General features: G+C 43.3%; 1 protein-coding gene across 2 annotated transcripts in view; it reads left to right on the forward strand.

Moving 5' to 3' along the window:
* OSBPL5 (oxysterol binding protein like 5) overlaps positions 1–27040 on the forward strand; it is a 134963-nt gene that overhangs the window by 66752 nt on the left and 41171 nt on the right. For both annotated transcript variants that reach the window (XM_081205109.1, XM_081205108.1), the window contains exons 2-6: positions 8769–8925; positions 15055–15128; positions 22127–22207; positions 24159–24260; positions 26311–26514. In XM_081205109.1, the coding sequence (XP_081061235.1) occupies positions 8790–8925; positions 15055–15128; positions 22127–22207; positions 24159–24260; positions 26311–26514 (597 nt within the window). In that variant the 5' untranslated portion in view covers positions 8769–8789. The remainder of the gene's footprint in view (positions 1–8768; positions 8926–15054; positions 15129–22126; positions 22208–24158; positions 24261–26310; positions 26515–27040) is intronic.

Below are 27040 nucleotides of genomic sequence, written 5' to 3' on the forward strand. Positions count from 1 at the left end.
GCTAAGAGCAATTGAAGCTTGGTTTCTACAATGACTTTCACCCTTATGAGACTGGTGAGCTTCCTGTCTCTTCTCAACCATTCTAAAGCTTAGTAGACAGCACTTAATTTGAAATTAGGTGTGGTCCTAGAACTTGTTTTCAGGGACTGAGGCCCAGTGTGTGGATTTATGAGTTATGAAGACTTGAAGCCGAAAACCCACCAGTCAATGACAGTGGTTGCATTCACATGGCAGATTATTCTTTCCTTATTTTTGTCCTAACTGTTAAGTTCCATGTTATATTTGAGCTTTCATACCATGTGAAAGCCACTACTGGAACTATGGTGGAATATAGGGCACATTTAGTGCTCATTTCTGTGCTATTTGCTTCTGGAGGGGGGGGAAACTCGCTTGCAAATAATATGGAAATGAGTGCTAAACTTGTGCTATATTCCACTATAGTTCCAGTGGCTTTTACATGGTACGAAAGCTCAGATATTATGTGGAAATTAACAGTTAAGGAAACTTCATGAAAATGGAATATGCAGTCACTATTGAACACTACGTGCAGCTGTATCAGAGCAATATGAAGATTGAGGGTTTTTCAGACATTGGGCAAGGACTGTCTCTCAGGGCTCCTCTACACTTTGCCCCATGATTTCTAGGCACAGGTCTGATAGGTTTTTCTGCTGTTGTCACCTGGAAAACCCACTGTTTACTGCTGAATTGGAACAAATGCCAATTGGTTTTTCTGCAGATTTATGTTTGATCCAGTTCAGCAGTAAACAGTGGGTTCTCCTGGGATAAGTAAGGGAGGGCAACCAAAATGGTCAAAGGCCTGGAAACGATGCCTTATGAGGAACGGCTAAGGGAGCTGGGCATGTTTAGCCTGGAGAAGAGGAGGTTAAGGGGTGATATGATAGCCATGTTCAAATATATAAAAGGATGTCACATAGAGGAGGGAGAAAGGTTGTTTTCTGCTGCTCCAGAGAAGCGGACACGGAGCAATGGATCCAAACTACAAGAAAGAAGATTCCACCTAAACATTAGGAAGAACTTCCTGACAGTAAGAGCTGTTCGACAGTGGAATTTGCTGCCAAGGAGTGTGGTGGAGTCTCCTACTTTGGAGGTCTTTAAGCAGAGGCTTGACAACCATATGTCAGGAGTGCTCTGAGGGTGTTTCCTGCTTGGCAGGGGGTTGGACTCGATGGCCCTTGTGGTCTCTTCCAACTCTATGATTCTATGATTCTATGATTCTAAGTAGTGGGACAAAAAACCCCCGCTCTTAGACCCATGCCTAGAAATCAGGGGACAAATGGAAGAAATCACAGGAGAAATTGAAGTGTGGGTGAGCCCTTTGTGTGTGGGTCTGTTTGCACTTTCCCTTTGCCTGAGACACATTTTTCTTCTCGGTTAAATGCTCTAGGAATGGTTGCCTTTAGAACGACAGATACTGTTTATTCCCGCTTCTCATCTTTAAGGAGGTTGTTTGCTGTCTGTCAGGGGACCGTCTTCAAGAGGCCACTTATAATCACTCTGCATATTAGTTGCCAGAAAATTGTTTGGCAGGTCAACAAGCCAGGAGTTTATGTAGCTTGCTAGCAACCCCAGAACTAATTAATATTGTTAATCAGCACTGGAAAGGCACTAAATTATTCCATCCCAAGAGAAGGCCAAGAGATTGCTGATAAATATTGGGTGTCATAGCTGCTCTAGACACTTTAAACTAATAGTAATTGCCAAGTGCAATGATCACACCCGTTCATGACATGGCCAAGGTCAAAATGCGATTAACTTTTTAAAAAAGTTGCCCAGAGTTATAATGGAACATTATAATTGTTTATGAAATCTTGTGTACTTGCAGGCCTATTTCCTCAGTACCTCTGTATCATTTATGTCACCTTGTAGCCAACAACGTCCTTGACTGCTATCAGTGCATAAGTGACGCAAGCATCTTATGGCCTGTATCTATTGATTTTAATGGAAGCACTAACCCAATACAGTGGTACCTCGGGTTACAAACACCTTGGGTTACAAACACCTTGGGTTACAGACTCCGCTAACCCAGAAGTAGTACCTCAGGTTAAGAACTTTACCTCAGGATGAGAACAGAAATCGTGAGGCAGTGGTGCGGCAGCAGTGGGAGGCCCCATTAGCTAAAGTGGTACCTCAGGTTAAGAACAGTTTCAGGTTAAGACCGGACCTCCAGAGCGAATTAAGTTCGTAACCAGCGGTACCACTGTACTGCTAGATTGTGACAGTCTTTCCTTAAAAAATATTGTTGTTTACAGGGGAGTCAGGTGTAGGCCAGGCTTTGCATGGGAGTGCTTTGTGACAGGGCATTATCAGAAACTGTCATTGCAAGGTGGTGGGTGTGCACATTGTGGGGTGGTACACAATGAGATTTTGGAATCTCAGGTTTCCAAAACTCAGGGGAAGTACTAATTGTGGGAAGGCGACAACAATGCACAATGTATCAAGAACTGCCCACTATGTGGACAGAATGCAGTGAGACAGAGTTCCATTGAAAGTGGTCAGGTGTGGACAAATGTGCTCAGAAGCACACCTGAGGAGGAAAACGAACTCTGTGTGCCCCATGTGCACATTAACATTCTTGAGTTAATGTCCACAGCCTTGCAGCACGTGGAGGACACCACATTAGTTCCCCCTGATCTAATCAAAGAAGAAACTGAAGTACAATATCATTCCGTAACAAGAGAAAGGCTAATAAATTACCTTTATCAAGACAAGAGTTCCCCTGTGCAATGGCAAATTGACTGTTCTTTGTCATACTAATTGCCTTCTGCGCATCAATCAGTTTAAATGCTAAAAGGTCAGAGGAAATGAAAGAAATAAATGTAAAGCCAAGTTAATTTCTATGAATATCCGCCCAATATTTTCTCTCAAGGTAGACGTGATCTAATCTTCTAATGTGAAACTGCAGAAATTTCAAAGCAAAGCACTGGTAAAAGAAATGTATTGGCTCAAAAGGAAACAATGCTCTTGAAAAATACTGGAAAGAGATAAACCCAGGTTCCTCCATTTGAGGAGGATCAATTCTTTTGATAGTGTTGGTAGTAAATGCTCTATAACAGGGATGGGGAACCTGTGGCCCTTCAAATGTTTTTGGACTCTAGGTTCTGTCATCCCTAAGTATTGGCCATACCAGCTAGGGATGATGGGGGCTGGAGTCCAAAAACATTTGGAGGACCGCAAGTTGCCCACTCCTGATACATATTTCTTTCCAGTATTATTGATCCTTACAGTTCTCTTCTAGAGTACTGCCGCACATAAATAGTTTTCAATTAAAGCCACTTCATTGTGTTCAGTTGACTATTATTCTTTTACCTTATAGAGTTGAGCTCTGTACTCTGCTCATTGGCTATGTCTTCAGTAATGTCATCAAGGAACCTAATGCAATTCCCAGAACAATTTTGCATTATAGATAGATAGATAGATAGATAGATAGATAGATAGATAGATGATAGATAGCAGGAACAGTTGTGGCAGCACCTTTTAATTCTAGTTTTGATTGCATTCATCTCATATCTGTTTTGCATTTTATTTTATTTTAATTATATTTGGTTTTGCATGTAAACCACCCTAGTAAATTCTATCGTCATTATTTTTTAAAAAAATTAAAAAGCAGCAGCTTCCCAGACTAGCAGTGATTCTGGCTGTGAACTCAATAAGAAGCTGTAACATCAGATTAACGGGCAAAGGTCCATTCATAGATTGAGGTGCTCCCAGGTCCCCTTTCCCCTCTGAAAATTTGCTTCAGTGTGGAAGCTGGAGATCACCTTCCCCAGACTTCCACTTACTGGAGAATCAGCTGGATCCAAGCATTTTCCTATCATGGCCACCTCTGGATCCAGCCCAAATAAAATTATAACAAAACATTTTTGCACAGTTTTCAAAAACAATTAAAGAAGGGAAGTGGGTGTCTGAAAGATTATTGTGGGTTAAGATAGGAGTCTTCAATTTTGGGGATCAAAATCTGCTCTTTGTGTCTGTGGGTGTCTTTAAGCCCTCTGCCACCACACATTACACTCTTCCTGCTCAGTGGGGTCATTCATTGTCTCCATCTCCCCCTTGCCATTCTGATATTCCCCAAGTTCAACAGTGAGGGTGAGGGGGCTCCACAAGTTCAGAGGGCTCTTGGCTTCACAAGGTCTCCCTTTGGAATGGTGGTGGTGGGATGGAATTGGGGTGCTCATCCCCACATGCCCCTTCCTCCCATCTCTGACTTATACTGTTAACACCTGAAGATGGCATAGATAAGCCCTGTGAGGCATGCCAAAGTAGGTTTACATCATGGTAGGGTACTCTTTTCCTTTTAAAATGCAATGTCTGTTTAGCTCAGCAGCATCAGTTTGCAAATCCAGTGATCGCTCCAGCAGATCTGCCACGTCTAGAGCATTTTGAATTTAATGCCAGCTTTTTGGAATAGTTCAGCAAGTCTGGTTTGATTTATCTGCCATTTCTTGTCTTGGATGCTATAAGGGTCTGTATTTGCAAGCAGATAAAACAAAGAAGTTGTGTGATTGTTCTGTCTTTTGTGATTCTGTTACTATAACATTGTGAAAGCTTATTTTGCCAGATCACCACCGTGAAAGATTTATTAAAGGTTTCCCCCCCTCTAGATGCTGAAACTTTTCTAAACACACTCTATTTCATTGTTCTTTGGTTGTGATTTAAAGGTGCGTTTCTCGTATTTTGTGTCTGGAAGATGGAATCTGTATTTTAGGAAACAAATCTTCAAGTGTAGCTTAGCAATGCATCTTCCCTTGTCAAAAACATTGCACTTGTTTAAAGAACTTTGCTGTCTTCCCCATCATTTTCTTACATCTGAGCCCATCCCATTCTCTGTTTTGTTGTAAGCTGCCTGGGGAATGTGAACATAGGAAGCTACCTTGTACTGAGTCAGACTATTGGTCCACTATTATGGCCTACGCGGACTGGTAGTGGTTCTCCAGTTGGGAGATGTCAGGGATTGGGACCTTCTGCACACGAAGCAGATGCTTTGCCATGGAGCAACACATTTTATTCTGTCAGCTATCTGCCTTACTGCTCTTATTCAGTACCATTAACTGCCTGGAGAAAATACATTTTGATATTTCTTTGTCTCATTGCATTAGCACACCTGGACCAAAACAAACACACAAGCCTGTTCCTGTTGAGTGTTATTTGTTCATTTATACCATTTGTACCCTGTTGGTTCTTTTATGACAAGCCCTAGACAGTTAACAACAAATGTTTAAAAGGCAGTAGCTTTATCCCTTTTAAACACAATTTAACACCAGCAGTAAATACAATAAAGCACTTAAAGCAGGGGAAAAGATAAATACTTCAACCATCAGAAATAATGTAACCCACTTACATACAGTGCATATAGGAGTTCCTTGTGTTGCCAACTCAGAGCAATTCTCCCCCCCCCCCCAACCCTATGTTTATAATTTAAGATGTGTCCTGCCTTTCCGCATGTTTAAACTTTGTTGTTGGTTTTTTCAAGTTCACGAGGATCGCAGTTTCTAAGAATGATAAACTATCAGCAACTTCTGAACATTTAAAAACATTACAGTGGTACCTCAGGTTAAGTACTTAATTCGTTCCGGAGGTCCGTTCTTAACCTGAAACTGTTCTTAACCTGAAGCACCACTTTAGCTAATGGGGCTTCCTGTTGCTGCCGCACCGCCAGAGCCCAATTTCTGTTCTTATCCTGCAGCAAAGTTCTTAACCTGAAGCACCATTTCTGTGTTAGCGGAGTCTGTAACCTGAAGCGTATGTAACCTGAAGCGTATGTAACCCGAGGTACCACTGTATTTTTTAAAAAGCAGAAGCTTTCCCTGTGGTTTACATGGGGAAGATCAGATGGGCCTCTTTGGGGAAGGAATTGCATAATGATAGTGTCACCTCAGAAAAAAAACTCCTGGTTTAAGTTTGCCATACAAATGGATGGATTCTGATGCAAGCCTTCTTAAGTGATCTTAATAAGCTTGAGATGGGGCGCATGCATTTTTCACAGTTGTGGTCTTCCTTGCCGGTCTCCAGCAGTAGGGGAGGAGACTGTTGTCGGGTTAGAGTTGGGGAAAGAACATCCATGGAGTCTCTGTACCAGCCTTTCTCAAACTTAGGCCCCCGGATGTTGTTGGACTACAGCTCCCATCATCCACAGCTAGCAGGTCAGTGGTCAGGGAAGATGGGAGTTGTAGTCCAACAACAGCTAGGGATCCAAGATTTGAGAAAGGCAGGTCTGTACTGATGGTTTTAAAGAGCAGACAGTCACTTTGTACCTCAGTGTGTGATTTCCACAAACGTGGAACATATGAGAGAGGTGGCTGTTGGACATCTGAAGTTGTCCATCAGAATGAAGACAGATTACTTAGAAGACAGAGCTGTGTATCAGTAGTCTCTCCCCTCAAATGGGTAATTTTCTGCAAACAGTGCCCCTCATTTGTCACATACTAACCTTGTCGCAGCAGCATGTGCCTTTGAGATCAGAGTGGTTGATTCTTCTTGTTCTCTCTAATACAACCCAGCCAGGCAACTCAGCTCTGTAACTTACTCCTTCCTCATGTGTGTGAATTTACTCTTGGGGCACACATGATCCATGCTGAAACATCACCCCTTCCCTCTTCTTTGGTAAACTAACCTCATGTTCAGCATTGTCCCTTTTTGTTACTTTTTAATCTATAAGAGTAGAACGTGCCATCAATGCAGCTGGAAATGGTGCCGAATAGACTGGGAAACAAGAGCACAGGCAGACCTTGTCCTCCAACTTCTCTGCAGCCTGGAATAATTCGCCATTATTGCCTATTGTTTTTAAAGGGTTTCTCTGAGGTGCAGCTTTTCTTTTCCCAGTGCTGGTTCCAGGGTTTGGAAGTGGCAAGTGGGAGGCAGCCAACACCTGAATGGCAAGGAGCACCATGCAAGACCTGTGTGTTGTCCCAAATAGTTATTTGCTGTGACTTTGACTTCAAGCCCTATAGAAGCAGTGAGATGGGCAGTTCACTCATCACTAGGAAGCCTCATGGCGTTTCCACTGGAAGTTGCATCCATTCCACCACTCTGCAGATTTTTCAAGCCATTCCACAAAATTGTAAGGACCGGCAGCTTGCTATTTTCAAAGAATAGTGCCCTGATTGAGACTAATGCTGCATAGCTGATTCCATGCTTGTTTGCTTATCTCATGCGTATGTGAAGTGCACTTATCCCGGCCGACTATGAGATGCTAAACACTGTGGTAATAGCTCTGTTTCAATAGGTATTGCTTTTGGCAGTACAGAAGAGGAAAGAATAGCTCTGCCAGGCCTCTCTCTGCTAATTCAGGCGCATGCTAGTTGGACCAATAAGCTGTTTGTGAACAACGGCTGCCAAAAGGGGCTTTTAAGAATTTGAGCCTGGTTGCAAACATTGTGGCTAAAGCGATGCCACATTCCCCAGCTGGCACTTGGCATGATATGAGTGGGAGAGTCAAGTGTTACAAGTCGGCCTGCAGAGGTTATAATTCTTTGGGTTGGTTTTGCTTTGTTTGCATCAAATTTCTTTCTTGCTTTATGTAATGTTTGTTTGTAATAACCCCCACCCCCAATAAAATGCACCTTTCAAAAGAGAGAGAGAGAGAGAAAAAGACTGCCTTCTGATGAAAAACACATTTTTCCTTTCATAAGGTGTGCTGTGTCCTTACCATATTACTCTTGGGCTTATGTTGTGGTTTCTCTAGTTAGCCACACTAACCGAGGTCTTACATGTGACCGAAGCATCCCTGGTACTACCTTTTTGTAAGCATAAACATGCTAGCTATGTCATTGTCTGCTGTGTTCTATGGATAATAACTTTGGTTAGGCAATGAGTTACTTGTGTGGGTGGAATTTCTCTGGGGCAACTAGCTCTCTCTTGATTGTGGCATCGGTTTGAAGACTGAATATGGCAGGTGTTGGGGATCCTGGAATGATGGCAAATCCCCATCTGTTTTAGAGGTGTGATCAGAATTGCTAGCTTTATAGCTTCCTATGTTCTGAAACTCCTATGTGAGCCGAGGATATGACACTGGGCCTGCTTGATGCAGGGCCACCCTCTGGTGCTGTCTGCGTGTTCATTTTGGGGGCCTTGGGCTGCAGAGCCCTGACCGTCAACCCTGAGGCTGAGCTGCAAACAAAAACATTTAAATTTCAGCAAGATTTTTATTTAACTGAAAGGTGGGGAGAGGGGTGGATACCAGGTATCCTTTACTACCCCCTGAGGTGGATATCAGATATTGTTCAGATAATATATTTTCATTTAGCAAAGCCTGACCAAAAGTAATTTCAGAATGCATTACAATGGAATCTCGGAAGCCGAACACCTTTAAACTTGAACGTTTTGGTTCCCAAACTATCGAAACCCAGAAGTGATTGTTCCAGTTTTCAAATGATTTTTGGAAGCTGAACACCTGGCACAGCTCCCAATTGGTTTTTGAACTGTTCCGAGAGTCAAACCGACTCCCAGAATGGATTAAATTTGAAAACCAAGGTACGACTGTATTGAAGACTAAATATTACACCAGCACAATTTAGAAAAATAACATTTTAAGTTTTCCCCCCACTTGCCAGAGCTAGCAAGCTTCCAGCAATAACATGTAAAATTGGTGTTTGTGTGTGGCGGGGGGCGGGGGACAGATAACCAGTACACAGTTTAAGAATAGGCAGATTCAAAATAGCAAAAATTTGCCTTTTAATTTTTTAATCTGAGTGTGCTGTTTAAATATTCTGTGACTTGACGCTGTTGTTATTTTGGTCTGTTCCTTTCAGAAAACCCCTACTGCTCATGCCATGAAGGAAGAGAATTTTCTTCGGCGCAGGTTCTCACTCTGCCCTGCCTCATCCACTCCTCAGAAAATAGATCCTCACAAGCTGACCCGGAACCTGTTTTTTGGGACCGATAATGAGATCTACCCAATCAGCCCAGGTCAGTGTTTGCTCAGTGGGTTTTATAACATGCTGTACGCAGTGCTTTCCCCCCCAGGCAAAATGGTGCCAGAATACACACCCCTCAGAAGACCCACCCCAGAGATCCTCTTTGGGTTGATGATGGACAATGGAACTTAACTTTGGGAGAAAACTTCTTTCAAATCAATTTCATTAAAGTCCTTTCACAAACCATATCTTACTCCATGGAAACTATCTTATAACAGCCTTTGTTGTTGTTTAGTCGTTTAGTCGTGTCCGACTCTTCGTGACCCCATGGACCAGAGCACGCCAGGCACTTCTGTCTTCCACTGCCTCCCGCAGTTTGGTCAAACTCATACTGGTAGCTTCAAGAACACTATCCAACCATCTCGTCCTCATCTTTCCCAACATCAGGGTCTTTTCCAGGGAGTCTTCTCTTCTCATGAGGTGGCCAAAGTATTGGAGCCTCAGCTTCAGGATCTGTCCTTCCAGTGAACACTCAGGGCTGATTTCCTTAAGAATGGAGAGGTTTGATCTTGTTGCAGTCCATGGGACTCTGAAAGGTCTCCTCCAGCACCATAATTCAAAAGCATCAATTCTTCGGCGATCAGCCTTCTTTATGGTCCAGCTCTCACTTCCATACATCACTACTGGGAAAACCATAGCTTTTACTATAAGGACCTTTTGTTGGCAAGGTGATGTCTCTATATAACAGCCTTAGATCCTCTCCAATGTGTTGGAGGGGGTGTTGGGTTCTTCAAAAGTTATCTTCCTATTTGGTGGGGTACCACAGAGTTCAGGAGTTTTGGAATTGGGTTTTTAACATAATGAGCCTAGCCAGATGGGTAGGGTATAAATAATAATAATATTTTGAAAATATACTGTGCAACCCTCTCTGCACTTTGCTCTTTTGAATTTACAGTATTTCTAGGGCAGGAGATCTGAAAGTAGGGATCTGATAAGCTCTTGGTGAATCAGCAGCCAGAGTGTTAGTGGCTTGGTAAGGAGTAGCTATTGACTCCTGGTACCCAAAGATGTGAGAGATAACATTAGTTGAGAAACTGGCAAGCAATTTCTCAAGGTGATGTGGTGCTAGGGTAGAAATAATTCACTTCTGGCAGTGCCACAATTTTATTCCTTTTCATGGTATTTGAGTTCTATGAGAAGGGAAAGAAAAGCATCAAAGTTTAGTACCACGTCCCTAATAATTATGTTATTGACAGTCCACAACAGGCTCACTGTAACTGATTTCATATATTTTCTGGGCTTAGTTCAGAATATTGTATCATATTAGCTCAGAACGTGTGTGTGTGTGTGTGTGTGTGTGTGTGTGTGTGTGTGTGTAGCTATTTTATATTTGGGATACGTGTTTTGTTATCATTGTAAAATTCAGTTTTTAAAAAGCATGCCAGATACACAGAGTTTTGCTGCATCTACAAACACACACCCATACACCCCTCCTGTTGTCCAGGACTTTCAGCCAGTCTGGAACAGAAACCTTACAATGCTGTTTAGCTTGGAGAAGGGGTAGTGGAGAAGGCAATTGACACTTTTTATCTTCTCATATTCCCAAACAAGGTCTTCCCCCACTGTGCTACATCACTCAGTTTTCATCCTGGCCTCTACTCCTGCTGAACATTTTATAGCTAGGTAGCGTTAGAATGCAAGCAGTATGTGCAGGAGAGTTCTGTAGAATATGGGTGCATCTTTCTTTCCTTCCTAAAACATTATTTAATAGTGAAGGGTGTTTTTTTTAAAAAATAAAAATCACCACACATATCCCCCTCCCCACCTCTCATTCCAGGGTATTAACTATACTTTATACTGTTAAGAGACATGAGCAGAACAATTTCTTTCTCCTCTCTGCAACTTCAGTTTCCTCACCTGCCAACTGATTGCCTAAACATTCCACACATTTTAGAAACTCACAAGCCCTTCATTGGCAGCCCATTAAAAAAAACCCTTTTATTTTAATTTACAAACTTACATACTGCTATGTACTTAGGGAGTCTTCAGGGTCTTTTGAAGCTGCTGTCTTATTTTCTCAGTGATCCTGTTTCATTTCCAAACCGATAAGGGCTCACCCCAGCTGCATTTGCTATTAAAGCGATGATTGATCTACTGCTTTTCTGAGAGAAGACCGCGCAAAGTGTTGCACTGTATGAACTTAAAAGCATAAAAAATAAACAATAAAGTGACAGCAGTCTCAAATATATAGCAAGCAGCAGCAGGATAGTGTCAAAGCAAAACGTATAAATCCTTAAAAGGCAACACATTTCATTGAAGGAGCAGTATCACATATCTCACGCGGGGCCTTTCCAGACTTTCGTTATTTTGGGGTGGAATTCAGTCACATGCCCGCAAATTCAAGTTGCACTATAAAAGTTGATTGGAAGGTTTTGCCCAACAAACTCACTCCCCACCCCAAACTGGACTTGTTGCAGTAAGGAAAGCAACAAAGAAATACACTGGAAAGTGTGGGCAATACTTTCTTTGATGCAAGCTCATCCACACCATAGCAAGCAAGTATAGTAGCCCTCCTTTTTTTCTCTGACATAAGTTCTGTTTGCTTCTTAGTTATATGATACACATAAAGTCAACAGGCATTGGTTAGTCTGGCACAGAGATGTGGTGCTGAAGGTTATGCTCTTTTATTCCATTCCATCTTCATTTCTTGCAGCAGTTTTATTGGCCATTCTCGCACTTAACCTACTGGGTCAGCCTTCCTCCCAGAATACAGTGGTGCCCCGCAAGACGAATGCCTCGCAAGACGGAAAACTCGCTAGACGAAAGAGTTTTCCGTTTTGGAGGCGCTTCGCAAAACGAATTTCCTATGGGCTTGCTTCACAAGACGACAATGTCTTGCGAGTTCCTGCTGGTTTTTTCCCCTCCCCCCTTTTTCTAAGCCGCTAAGCCGCTTATCAGCTGATCTGATCAGCAGATAAGCCGCTAAAAGCCGCTAATAGCGCTAATCCGCTAATCCGTCAATGGGCTTGCTTCGCAAGACGAAAAAACCGCTAGACGAAGAGAATCACAGAACGGATTCTTTTCGTCTTGCAAGGCACCACTGTAAGTCTGTAGCCATAAGTCTGTATTGAGGGAGTAAAAGGTAGTGAGGCTCCAATCCTCACTCCACTTACCTGGTAATAAGCCACATTGGCTTCAGTGGGATTTACTTCTGAGTAGACATGATTAGGCTTGCACTTTAAAACTGAATATTAGATTCACTGATAATCATGGGTTCCGTATCCTCTTTCTAATCCCCCTCCCTTAGTTGTTCTAGGTATTATAGCTAATAGAATATTGGGAGTGGGGAGACAACCAATTCATTTTGTGAAAATAAAGCAAATGTAAACCAACAATCTAAGGAAAATAATGCTTCACCAGTGATCAGCCAAGATTATTGCTTAGCAGCGAAGAATTAAACTGACCCAATAAATAAATTAATTAATAATATTATTATTACAGTTGTATTTTGGATCTCAAACACCTTGGCTTCCGAATAAATTGACTCCCGAACAAATTGGCTCCTGAACGATTGAAACCCAGAAGTGAGTGTTCCGGTTTTCGAACGTTATTTTGGAACCTGAACACCCGACACAGGTTCTGCAGCTTCCGATTGGCTGCATGAGCTTCCTGCAGCCAATCAGATGCCGCACTTTGGTTTCCAAACGTTTTGGAAGTCGAACAGACTTTTGGAATGGATTCCATTCGACTTCCAAGGTATGACTGTATTTAATAATAGTGCTTTTTTATTTATACCCCACCCATCTGGCTGGGTTTCCCCAGCTACTCTGGACTGCTAACAGCATGTCTAAAAACATAATAAAAAGATCAAGCATTAAGCAAGAAGCAAAACGAAGGAGAAAATTCAGTGACCAACAGCAAGTAAAAGACATGGCTGCTATTCACGTAGCTCTGGTAATGTATTATCACACAGGAGAACACTGGGACACATCTGTGATTTTAATGAAGTCCCAAAATGTCCCCTCTATGTGAAAACCAAGTGGTTTGAGAGCTGTGGTTCTCTGGAAAGTCTGTCAAGCATATTTGCACACACCCGTTGTATCTGCCCCTTTAAATTCTAGTCAGGATGAACTGGGGCTCTGAAGGCAACTATTGAGAGCTTCTGTTTTGCCTTGTTCCAGGTAGCTTGGGTTTTCCGTTTTCTGTGTTGCATATCAGCACATGGGGTACAGGTGTGATTTTGTGGTGGATTCTTGGGCTTAATTTGCCGTTTGTTTTTCTACGCCACAGCAATGTTAAGGAAAATGGAAACCATTTTCTTTTGCGTTTGTTTAAGCAGGCATTCCTTTTCTTCTGAGATAACAAAGGGTGAGTTTTGAGGGAGCTACAGAAGCATTTAAACTGGAAGCATAACCAAAGCCAGTGCAATCAATACAGAGCACATGGCAATTGTATAACCTTTAGGTTAAATGCAGATCCACAAAGGTATTAAGACATGTGCTGCTAAGTGATGTTTAGGCTGCAGTCCAGTGCATACACCCTTGACTGTAAATCCTATATGAAAAATTTTGGACTTACTTCCCAGGTAAATGTGTTTTGGATTAGAGTGTCTGTAGGGAAAATGAAAAGGCACAGGGAAAACATTGTTGAAATGTCAAGTGTTGTGGGAGAACTGATTCACAAAGCTGGGGGAAGAATTTGTGTGTATGTGTGAGATGTCAGTACTTTCTCTTCTTAAGGTGTGACTCAATAATCAGGGCACGGTGTGACTTATTTTAAACTGTCAAAGGAGTAAATCTGCATATCTGTGAGCCATGAATCAGTCTTGTGATTCCCATTAAAATTAATTGGCAGCCTGGGCCATATGTTCTCTCTCAGCAAAATGAATATGCAAGGCAAGGATGAGAAATTCATTCAATAATAGTTCACCCATGTAAACACCATTGTACAAATACCTAGAATCAAGACATGTATGAGTATGGCAGTGCAAGGGTAGCCCTAATCCTAATATTTGCTTGCCAGTAGCTCCATTGACCTCAGTGGAACTTAACCGTGTTTGCCCAGGATCTCAGCCTAAGGCAGAGAATGTAAAGTCTTTTCTCATAACAGGACTCTCAAATCACAAAACAAGGCAGATTAGACTTTCCTCTTTAATAAAGGTAGCCTGAAAGTCAGAGCTGATTTTTATTCTAGGCATGAAGCTGGGCAGATCAGTGAGAGAGGCAGAGAGCATTATGTCCTTCGAGGAATGCCAAGGAAGGTTAAATAAAATGTGACTCCTGCTGCAGAAGTAAGTCTTCATAGGATTGGAGCAGTTTTACACACATTCCTGTTCATCCCCTAATTGACTGCAAATTAAGTGATAAAATGCATGTGTGAATGGACATTAATTCCACAGGAAGAACTTCCCTGTCTGTTCCAGTTGTCTCAAATGTTGCACTTTTCAGTGGTACCTGCTCTCATAGTCAGCTAGTGCAGAGAATGAACACAAAGGCATGTGTGAACTAGGCCTTGGCCAAAAATCAGTGAATGGCAAAAAATATTCCATGTTCCAAATCATGTACAGTCATACCTCGGGTTGAATGTGCTTCAGGTTGCGCGCTTTCGGGTTGCGCTCCGCAAACACGTTACTTCCAGGTTTCGCTCCTCTCACGTGTGCAGATGCTCAAAATGATGTCATGCACATGCGTGGAAGCGGCAAAATGCGACCCGCGCATGCGCAGATGTGCCGTCGCATCTTACGTTCTATTCAGGGTGCGAATGGGGCTCCGGAACGGATCCCGTTCGCATCCCGAGGTACCACTGTATAGAAATTGCATTTGACCTTTGTTGCTATTTTGAACAGATATTGGCAGCTTACAGCACAGTCTCCTAACTATGCCTACTCAGAAGTAAGCCCTACTGAATTCAGCGGGGCTTACTCCCAGGTAGGTGGAGTTCAGATTGCATTCTTCGCTGTGTGATGGCTTTTCTATATCCTGCTATTGGGCTGGATCTTGGTCATATTAAAATACTATACATATTCCTGCAATTAATCCTACAGCAGCTCCTTTTTGGGACAGGGCATTTGTGGCCATTTCTGTTTCCTTTAGAAATGAAGTCCTTTCTCAGGATTGTTGTTTCAGCAGTTGTGGTTTGCCACAGAGCTCCTCAGTGTTTTACTTTTGTCATTTTGTTTCAGGGAAGGATATGGAAGGAAACAGTTTGCCCATGATGAAGGATGAGATTCCTCCAACGCCCAACTCTATTAATAAGGTAATGAGGCTTATAGGAATGCTTATTTTTACTGGAGTCCAGATGAAGAGCACGGAGACAAAATGCCCCCCTCCTGTAATCTGATATTTGTATTTTCAGTGCATATGTAGTACATTTTTGTTGTGAAGGTAAAAAAAAATTAAATGTAAACATTTTTGTTGTGAAGAAAGCCTCTCAAATAACCAGTGATTATTTTTCTGTTTCTATAAACCTGTGAGTAAACTTCTCTTGAACTTTTATTAGAGGTCTATAAATGTTGGCTGGCCTTTTTAATGCCATTTCTTGGTTCTGATGTCACATTGAACTTTGGAGGTGCCTGGAATGCCTCCAAAGCACAGATCAACTGTAGAGATAATCCCCTACCCCAGCTCCACGTTCAGGTGGAGAGCTGGTGTTTGTTAACACTTGCTAGAGGGATGCTTGACAAGCAGGAGAGCATTTATACATCTCTACTTTGGGAAGCCGCTCAGCTCGCAGTTCATTTCTGTTCAGTTGTACCATATTCTGTTTCTTAGCAAGGCCTTGGAGTGAGTGATAACAGTCAAATGTAAAACAGAGCACACAAAACAAAACTGCTTAGGTTCTCCCAAAGAGTTTACAGTGGTGCCTCGCAAGACGAAAAGAATCCGTTCTGTGATTCTCTTCGTCTAGCAGTTTTTTTGTCTTGCGAAGCAAGCCCATTGACGGATTAGCGGATTAGCACTATTAGCGGCTTTTAGCAGCTTTTAGCGGCTTATCTGCTGATCGGATCAGCTGATAAGCGGCTTAGCGGCTTAGAAAAAGGGGGGAAGGGGAAAAAAACAGCAGGAACTTGCAAGACATTGTCGTCTTGCGAAGCAAGCCCATAGGAGATTCATTTTGCGAAGCACCTCCAAAACGGAAAACTCTTTCGTCTAGCGAGTTTTCCGTCTTGCGAGGCATTCGTCTTGCGGGGCACCACTGTATTCTAATTTCAGGGGTCCCTAATCCAAGCGTTTGGGGGTACATTTGAAATTTTAAGACTCCTTCAGGGCCACAACACAATCCTGTCTCTCTCTCTCTCTCTCTCTCTCTCTCTCTCTCTCTCTCTCGTGTGTGTGTGTGTGTGTGTGTGTGTGTGTTTTAAAAATGAGAGGCAAAAGACAGGAGGGGATATGAGGACTCCACATTGTTCTATTCCATTAGACCTTTTGCTCTCCCCCCCCCCACCTTCTTTTAACACACTGTATTGAAAATTATTTTTGGAATGCCCCTTAGTTTTAACATTAATTTCCCATGCAGCATCAAAGCAGGTGCCAGGTGGCTTTGCTGTTCAAGAAAAACAAAATCTAAGTCTTCTTGGGACTTACGGGACTTACTCCACAGTGCCTTGGACCCAAGCCAACGAAAACAAACATACCCAAGGAAATGAAAATGAGCCCTCACCTCTTTAAACTGACTGTTGACTAGCCCAAACAGAGAAGTTTCTTGTTCCGCTCTTCTGAACCTCTACAGTTCTTAAGTGGAAGGGAGTTCCACAGTTGCAAGAACGCCTCTCTGCATGCCCGTGCACGTCATCTTCTTTAAGTCATGTCTACTTCTACTTTGAAGGTTGGCCACAGTTAACAGTAGCTATAGCACAAGTACAAACAACAAGCTACAATGCAGGTGACTTTGGGCTCATCCAGACTTCATTTTATGCTGCGACTCTAGGCACAGGTCCATGCTTTAAACTAAAATTCTGTGTCTTAAGTGTTTCTTTTTCTTATTTGGCCCGATACTTTCCTCACGAAAGCCTGCTCTTTATCACTGAATCAGAGCAAAAGCCAATCCACAGAAAACACAAATTGCCATTTGTTCTGTTAAAGAGGGGGTTTTCCTGAGGAAAGCCAGAGGGCAAAAAAGAAAAAAAAAAAGAGTGCTCCAATCTTTAAAGCACAAACCTGTGCCCAGTGGCGGAGGAAAAGGAGTGCGGGGGGAGCGCACCGCCCCCAGCAGTGTGATCCCAGTGTGGTGCCATCGCAGCTCCCCCCCCCCCGCACTGGGTGCCATGCCCCCGCAGGCTGCGTGCCACGCCCCCAGGACGCACACCAGCCCCGCCCCACCTGCTCTCCCCCCCCCCCGGTGCCGGAGCATGAAGCTCCACCTCCCTGTGCCTAGAAACAGCAGGGCAAAAGGTAAGTTTGGATGAACCCTGTGACTGGTTTTGTATTATTCAGTGCTTGTTGTTGCTCCAACTGTACATACACAGATTGCTGTTGTTGATACTAAGTGGATATTTTAGTTCTTTCTATTCCTTTGTGCATTGCTTTCTGCATTTTGCCACTATTTCCTGGTTCTTTGTTTAGGGAACCAGATGATTGATTCTGATCTTGCTGTGCTTAAAAGAATTCTTTCATTGCACAGTGTCACCGAACAGAGATTATTGACATACAAGCCATCAATTCGCATGGGGAAATATGGGGGAGCCTTAGTACCACTTCTCAAAATCCTCATGCAGGGTGACTTTTGGAACATGTGGCAGAAAACATTTAAGGACATGTTTGGTAAAACAGGTGACCAAACAGCCACAAGGTAGAGGAAGCCTGCCATTGTGCGGCAAAGGTGCTTATCTGTTTCCAGCCGATTCACTTTGACCATTTCACATGTCACAGCAAACTATATTCCTATGTAAGTGGCAACTCTGTGTGAAAGCAAGCAAGTGCTATTATATGCAGTTATTGTATCACCTTCATAAACAAGTATTTTCAAGGTGACTTGCAACGCTTCAATAAGTCTCAGTCTGGTGGGGGGGGGGGACAACATAAACTACGTTCTTTAAAAACAAGCAGCAGTTAGAGTAATGAAACATTAACTGCAGGAGCACGAGATTTCTTAATCATTTTAAGATGGGGCAAAGTCTCTGTTTGGAGCCTAACAGAGCAAACCAGCACATGGGAAGCAAATCCCATTGAGATCAATGGGGCCTATTCCCAGGCAAGAGTGTTTAGCATTTCACAGCCTAAACTTCTTAAACTAGGCACTAGGTAGGCAGCCTTGGAAAATTATTATTATAATAATAACCTCAGCCCCTACCTAACCTGCTAGAGTGGGGTACCTAATAACTTCAACAAATGAGAAGTTTCATGTGGAATGTGATTGACCACAGGGATACCCAGCTGGTCCTCCAGATGCTGTGGACTACAACTCCAATCATCCTTCACCATTGGCTGTGCTGGCAGGGGCTGATGGGAGTTGTAGTCCACAATATCTGGAGAGCAACAGGTTGGCTACCCTTGATTTATAAGAACACAGCAAGCTGCCTTAGGCCAAATCAAGCTCTTTCCCCATCCAACTCGGTATTCACCACCTGTCCAGAATATTTCCCATCACTTGCTGGCTGATCCTTGAAACTGGAACGGCCAAGGATTGAACTGTGGACCTTCTGCATGTAAAGCAGGGTGCCCTAGATATGGTCTCTCCCTTGCAGCAAGCTCAGTGCTTGTGCTTCATTTCAGCAAGGGATTGCAACCTTTGGGTTAACCCATTTGCTTTCGGGTAAAGGTGAGTGTTGAGGTGAGTTCTATGGGAAGAGAGGGCAAGGGTTTAAGTCAGTCCTCCAGATGTCATGGGCCCTCATCCAGCATCACCAAGGATGATGAGAGTTCTAGGAACATCTGGAGGGGTGCTGGTCCCCCATTTAAGTGTTCTGTGGGTGAGTTCCCAGGCACAACAGGGGAGTGCACGGAATTGCTTAAGACATCAGGAGGCTTTGGGGTGACTGAGGGAAGGAAGAATTCAGGCTGCCGTGGCCAGGCACGTGATAAATAAGTACAGGGAAAATGTGTCGCAAGGTGTGCCGCAAAGATAAGGACAAGAAGTGTGCAGTCCTGTTTTTCATCACCACAGCAGCCACCGTGAATGAGAAATGAAGAACTGCGCTGCCGAGTAGCAGACTGTCACAGTTACAACAGAGTAACAGATTTGAGGGGTACTATCCTCTTTCTACGAGTGGGTTGGGGTTTTGTTTGTTTGTTTCTCCCCTTTGCAAAACCAGCTGGTTAATGTCAAGTATCAGTTGAGCACCTGTCCATTTTGGAATAAGCCACAAATTCACCAATGCCTTACGCAACCAGTAGTGCTTTGGTGTAGCAAGCAAGTTCATCCCTTTGGCCTCGTGCTAATGCATTTAATTAGCTTCTGTCCCTTTTGCAGCACCCAGAGTCCGAGCAGTTGATCATTTATATTGGTCACCTGTTGCTGATCTTTCATATCCTTTTTAGTACATTTATAATGTCTTAAGGTCAGTTTGCTTAAAATCTATAAAATCTGTAGTAAGTCAGTTTTGTTGTTTCCCCTCCTCTAGAAATAAGGGCTTATCAACACTATCCATTTAAAGTGCCCTTATACCACATTCATGCCCCTCCCCAATTAATCCTGCAAACTACAGATCCTTAAGGGTCTCCTCAACAAAGTACCGGAAGTGACCTAAATTGCTCAGCAATAAGGCTCACTCTATAGGTGAGCTTTCTTGGAAGAAAGTGGACATAGGATTGCTGCTTCATTTTTTTGTAAAAGGAAAACTGAGAAGCTATTGACTACTAGGGCTCATCCAGACTTTGTCTAGTCCTACCACTTCCCCCTGGAGACACCCACTCTCTCCTGCTGAATCGGAGCAAATGTCAATTAGGTTTTCCATGTATTGTATTGATCGATTGCTCTGATTCAGTGGTAAAGAGCAGGTTTTCCCAGGGAAAGCAGCAGGGCAAATGGAAAACCTCTTGTGCATTCTAGGCACAGGATGAGCAAAGTGTGGATGAGCCCCTAGAGAGAGTGGGAACTGCAGACCGCTGTACCCTATGCTACCTAAGCACGTGTGTTTTAGTTTTTGCCATCTGAGAAGCAGGGAAATTTTAAAGCTGAAAATAGAAACCACCAATGTTATAGTAAACTAGTACATCATTTGCTCAGAGGCTCTAGAGGTGCTTTTTACTGATGATTTGTGCTCATGATGCTATTAGGGTGGTCATATGTGCTCCTGCTTTCACGTTTTGGGGTGATCATAGTGCTTCATTTCCAATTAATGCATGCCCTGTAACTTCTTGTTGAAATCCCGTAACTCTTCATACCACAAATGTTCAGGGTTTTTTGTGGGGGGAGGGTGTCTCCATGTTTGTTGCACTATAGCCTTTCCAGACACCAATAATGTGTTATGATTGGGGAAGCATCACAGAACAACTAGTAAAGCGGAATGATGTGTGGGTGATCCAGTATAAATCCACCATTAGTCCGTTAATTTTGTGCCAAGAACATGTTGCAGAATACACACACACACACACACACACACACACACCAAAACCCAAGTCTTGAGGAGCTCAGAAACCAATTCCTACAGGCACAATAGGCAAGAGTAGGAGCATAGTTGGATATCTTTCCAATTTCCCATTTTGCCAGCATTCTAGGAATAAGATGCAAATGACAATAAACACTACAATGTAGTCTCACTGTTTGCCTTTTAACCTTCGGAAGATGACGATAGCTATCTTCACCAGTGGAATGTGTCGGTCCTGATACATGTAACTGCTTGCTGTATATCCAGCAGTCAAAGAAACCAGGACCAGTCACAGTTGGCAGGAAACTCCGAAACAGAGAGAGTCCAGGCGGGTGTAGATTCAGGAACAAAATGTTCCTTGTATTCCCTGAGTTGAATACTGTGCTAAGAGTCCAAGCATTCTAGGGACGTTTACTATTGCCAAAGCATCACTTCCCAAAGCATAAATGTGTGTATGCAGAGCTATTTGGGTTGGGTTTTTTCTGCTTTTATCCAAGAGTAAATGGATTTGGCTATCTTGCCTTCATCTCCTTTTGCATATAGGGCCTGGTTTGTACATAATGGGAGCCCATGCTTTCCCCCTCTGTGAACCCCCCCCCTTTTCCTCTTTCTCTCTTGCTGCTGTGAGGAAGAGATTCCTTCCTGCTCTTTGTTTACAGTCTTAAACAAACCACAGCTTCCTGTTACAGTGGAACTGTGGTTTGATAGAATGAACCAGGATCTGAAATCACAGCTGGTTTAAACAAACTCCAGCATTTGCGTGCAGCAAGGAGCTGTGATTTGTTGAAAAGTGAAAGTGAGTGCTTCTAGCCTCCTTGCAGCTGTGCAAGGGCAGGTCGAAAAGGAGAATGTGCAAGCCCAAACTCACCATGGTTCTTTCACCTAGTGAGAAACTATGGCATCCCATTGCATCTGAAGCCACTTCAAGTCAATGGTGCGTGATAGTGACCTAACTAGGCGACAGGTGTCTTTATAAGGCTCTGTATGGATGTAATACCACTGATCCCTTAACCTTAGGGAACAGCTTGAGCCAACATGTGAATGTGTGAGCTCTCTCCTCCCTTTGTGGACCAACTTCCCATCATTAGCTGTGGTTATATATTACATCTGCACTGAGACAAGCCATGATTGGAGCAAATCTGATTCCCCCGAAATTGCCTAACTTGCGAACATGCTTATAAACCATGGTCTAATTTCTTAGGAACATAGGAAACTGCATCATACTGATTCAGAGCACTGGTCAACCTATTGTCTTCTCTGACTGGCCATGGGTTTCTAGGGTTTCACACTTGGATCTCTTCCAGTCTTACCTGGAGATCCTTGGGACCTTCTGCATGCAAATGAAATACCCTGCCACTGAGCCACACACATTCCAGTCCTTGGTTTACAAATGAGGTCATGATCTGCATTCTTCATGATTTGTGTCAGTGCCCAGGTTATATGAAATCCTGACTAATCCTGAAGGCAGATAGAAGGGGAAAGAGCAAAGGCTTTGGGATCTGGCTCTGTCCCTAGTGGTCTTGGCATGGGGGTTTCAGACTGAGGCGCCCAGGATTATTTTGGCCCCTGGGCTCAGGGCAGGGAACCGGTTCTGGTACATGTTGGTAACTACTCAGTACTGCCTTTTCTTTACTTGATGGTTAGATAAATATTGATAACCATTGCTGACTGGTTCCTTTTTGTATTTTATTTTAAGGAGCCTAAAATCTTGCAATTCCTTCCATTCTAGATCGAATACAAATTTTGCAATGGGTCTGATAAAGAGTGTGTATCTCCCACTGGCAAAAGCAACAAGAAGGAGACTTTGAAGGTACGTACAGTTTAGATGTGTGGAAAAGAATGATTATTCTATTTGTGTGGGAAGCTGTTGCTCGAGAGACTGGAACCTCTTTCTCTTTGGCCCATAGGCCACGTCTCTGGAGTATCACAGCAAGGCCAGAATTCTTTTTTTCTTTTTTTTTTTAACACTGCTCTTTCTTCCCTGTGGATTAGTTTGCTTTTATTTATTTTTTTACATTTTTTATTTATTGAATTTATATGCCATCCTATACCTGGGGTTCTCAGGGTGGTTCACAGAATAAAATCAAGATATAAAACCACAAAATACATAATAAAAACAACAACCCAATAGGCTCCCCCCAAAAAACCACATTTTAAAAGGGAATAGAATGTAATTAATTCAAATTACAACTTTGCCGTGCATAGGATAGCTCTTTTCTTCAGCTGTATTTTCCAGAAGACTCTTCTCACTAATAAGATAATTTTAATCCTTTCTTTGAGCTGTCAGTGGTCTCCAGTCAATGTCACACATGTCACACATGGGCTTTATTAACACTACAACTGGCGACAACTGTGGAGGTACAAGTTCCCAGTGAAATAACAATTCAAAACCAGTTTACTTATAACCTCCATCCCTTCCTTATATGCTCAACCTGCCCTTGTATGCCCAGTAGGCCACTGTGTTCTGCAAGAGCATTTCTCCTTAAAGTCCCATAGAATCATAGAATCATAGAGTTGGAAGAGACCACAAGGGCCATCGAGTCCAACCCCCTGCCAAGCAGGAAACACCATCAGAGCACTCCTGACATATGGTTGTCAAGCCTCTGCTTAAAGACCTCCAAAGAAGGAGACTCCACCACACTCCTTGGCAGCAAATTCCACTGTCGAACAGCTCTTACTGTCAGGAAGTTCTTCCTAATGTTTAGGTGGAATCTTCTTTCTTGTAGTTTGGCTCCATTGTTCCGTGTCCGCTTCTCTGGAGCAGCAGAAAACAACTTTTCTCCCTCCTCTATGTGACATCCTTTTATATATTTGAACATGGCTATCATATCACCCCTTAACCTCCTCTTCTCCAGGCTAAACATGCCCAGCTCCCTTAGCCGTTCCTAAACCGTTCCTAAGTAGAAGCCCTGCTCTACAGGCAGTTGGAGCAGGGCTTTCATTGTGGCTGCCCTTGTTCCCTGGAACAGCATTCCTGTTGAGATACAACAAGCACCCATCAGAAACAATGGAAATCACGATTGCTTTGACAAGCTTTTCCAGCTGAATGAAAAATCCTCTGCCTTTCAGTATTCATTTTGTATTGATTTTAAACTTGTTTTCAGTTGTTCTTCTGCTGCTTTCAAAACTATTTTATCTGGTTTTTATGATACATGTGCAAATCATACACACATATATGAGACACGTATAAGCAAAAGTGATCCATAAATTAATACTTACAGAAAAATAAACAAAACCCGGAGAATTCTGAAGCTGGGTGTGAAAGTGAATTGCTTTCCTATGGTACTTAGTAAGGCTTGATATGCCCAGTACCTGGACTCCTTAATTAAAATCAATGGAAGTGGCTGTGAAGGATTCATATTCTGCCCTGTTACCAGAATATAACTGGCTCACGGTTACTCATTCAGCTCCATGGCCAAGTAGGGTTTTGAGTCTTTGTCTCCCAGGTCCTCATCTGACCCTCTGTAAGCACTATGTTGCGCTGCCTCCTTGAGTAAAAAGGATTTGTTCCAAGCAGCTGTGGAACCACATTAAGTAAGAGGCCAAAATCAATAGCAATTTTACCAGATAATAAAGCACTTGCTGTCCCAGCCACTGTTTCACTCCCTACAATGGGAGTTGTTTCTCTATATGAATGCCATGGTCTCATCTTCTCTCCTCAGTTTTTCACCCCCCCCCTTTTTTTTTTTGCTAGCATAGGAGAAAGAAGAAAACTGTGTTCATGAGTGTTTTCACCCCTCTTTCTCCCATCTCTGTAACAGGTACAGAAGAAGAATTACAGGCAGGAAAAGAAAAGAGCGACCAAGCAACTCTTCAGCGCTTTGAAAGATCCCAGTGTGGTCATTATGGCAGATTGGCTGAAGGTAATTTAGTATAAAGCGTCATTTTAAGAAGATCCAGCTACTCTTAGGGCTGTTCGATCATAATCCATCAGCTGCCTTCTCTCTGAAGGTTACTTGCTGCTTACAAATAGTCCTGTTTGGAGAATAAAACCTGATGACTCAAATACTATATTTTTTGATCCAAAACTTATATATGTCAAAATGAGCAATAAAATTTAGACTAGGGAAGCAAGGGAAATGGTTAGGAAGACAGATAGCCTGACTGTTGGCTCACCAAGGACTTCCTTTCATTCAGAATGCCTTCCATATTAGGTAAGTGCCCTTTTCTGGTGGTGGTGGTGTGGGGAGAGGAGACCAATTTTCTGAAAATCATTACAATGTTAATTCTGACATTTATGGAAATGCATTCTTTAGGCAGAAAATTGAGGAATGATGGATATTTTAAAGCGGAAAATGAAAGAGCTATCTCTTCAGCCTTGCTAACCAACCTCCCTTTATTTGGAGATGCCAAAGGCTGAACTGGTGGCCTTGTGTTTTTATATAAAGCTGGGATTGCCAATGGGGCACGTCTATATGTTCCCACAGAGGTCTTCCCTGGTGCTCGATGAGTCTGAAATTAGCCTCAAAAGAAGCATAGGGCAGGTTGTCATGCGTGTGTGAGATGCTCACCACAGTTTCTCCAGATTGCAGATATGCCCATAGGCTCAGAAAGGTTGGTGACCTTTGATATAAGCCACACGTTCTTGTTGTTGAAACTTCTAATCATTTCCTTTAAATTACAGCTTCCCACTAATTACGCCATCACTCTACATTCTTGCAGGACCAAACCCTTACATAACAACGCAGTCATGAAGTCACCTTCTGATCTCTGGTGATCAGATCTATTACTGGCAGCCAATTTCTGAAGTTCTTACTGACAGTGGCTTCCATTAGCCATAGTTAATGGTTCACTTTAAATGTGTCTTTCTGATCTGTTTGTCCCCTCCCTGCTAGCATGTGGAGGAAATAAACTTTGATCTCAGAACCAAACAACGTATCCATAAGATACGTGAAAGAGAAATGGGCTCCTTTGGTTGTTTGAGGTTTTCTGCAACCTTTCTTGGGAGCCACTAAAACACTGGCTGGGCTGCAGTGGTGGTGGTGGGGGAGTAGAATCATAGAATCATAGAATCATAGAATCATAGAGTTGGAAGAGACCACAAGGGCCATCGAGTCCAACCCCCTGCCAAGCAGGAAACACCATCAGAGCACTCCTGACATATGGTTGTCAAGCCTCTGAGGAGGAGAAGACTCCCCCCCCCCCGAAACCTTGGAAATGTAAAAAATTAAGTGACTTCAGCATGCATTGCCCTTTTGGATGTAAGAGGCTATAGTCTCTCCAGGGAAATGCTGCATAAATGTATTGGGGTCTTAGCAAAATTGCACCCTCTCAATGAGCTGCTTATGGGACACAGGTGGCACTGTGGTCTAAACCGCAGAGCCTGGGGCTTGCCGATCAGAAGATCGGCGGTTCGAATCCCCGCGACGGGGTGAGCTCCCGTTGCTCGGTCCCTGCTCCTGCCAACCTAGCAGTTCGAAAGCACGTCAAAGTGCAAGTAGATAAATAGGTACCACTCCGGCGGGAAGGTAAACGGCGTTTCCGTGCACTGCTCTGGTTCACCAGAAGCGGCTTAGTCATGCTGGCCACATGACCCGGAAGCTGTACGCCAGCTCCCTCGGCCAATAAAGCGAGATGAGCGGTGCAACCCCAGAGTCGTCCACAACTGGACCTAACGGTCAGGGGTCCCTTTACCTTTAATGAGCTGCTTAGTGAAAACCAGCCCTTTTCTTTGCAGGCAGCTTCCCCTGGGAGTTTTGCTTCAACCCCAAGTTATTTCATGAGAAATCATACCAGCATGAGAAGCCACTGGGGAGAATAGAGCTCCCTTTCGGTATGGCTGCATCGTTCTCTGTCCCTATTAAACAAGAATATTTCACTGGATAGGGACTATGTAAAACTGCTTCACTGGATAGGGACTTGGCTTGAGTAGAGAGGTGAATAATTGCTCCTAACTCCTCCCCCCCCCCTCAGATTCGTGGGACTCTGAAAAGCTGGACCAAGTTGTGGTGTGTGCTGAAACCCGGAGTCCTGCTGATCTACAAAACACCAAAGGTCGGGCAGTGGGTGGGCACCATCTTGCTTCATTCCTGTGAGCTGATTGAGAGACCCTCCAAAAAGGACGGCTTCTGTTTCAAACTTTTTCACCCGCTGGATCAGTCCATTTGGGCTGTGAAGGTAAGTGCAAGGCCCGAATCTGGCAACAAATGTTGAGCTTCCTTGAGGAGAAAACAGCAGGCCCCAAGCAGGCTCGGGAGTAGCTCTGGCAGCTATCGGGGGTCTGAATCTTGAAGAATTTGTTGCTGGGGTTTATTGTGGGGAAGGGAAACCTCAGTAGAATCAAGAGAGATTTCAGAAGAATTCTCTTTTTGGGAGCATTCCTCATGATAGATCAGGGAGTGGGAAACCTCAGGGCTGGAGGACAAATATAACCCTCCAGGCTTCTGTTTAAGCCCCTCGGGATCCTTTCTAGGCTATGCCCTATATGCCACTGCTCTGCACTTTCTTTGAGTGCTTTTGGTAGGCTGAAATGTGTCCTTAACCTGTGCTTGTTGCCTTCAAGGAGGTGGGAGGAGGTAGGTAGGTAGGTAGGTAGGTAGGGGGTCAATTCTTCACATGTAAAGTGATATTTCCTTCCATGCTGCATCTGTCCTGGTTTAACTAGGTTGGAACCTCTATGGGGACACAATATTGGGCATTGTGT

The sequence above is a fragment of the Podarcis bocagei genome (assembly GCF_964188305.1).
Source record: "Podarcis bocagei genome assembly, chromosome: 1".
NCBI lineage: Eukaryota > Metazoa > Chordata > Lepidosauria > Squamata > Lacertidae > Podarcis > Podarcis bocagei.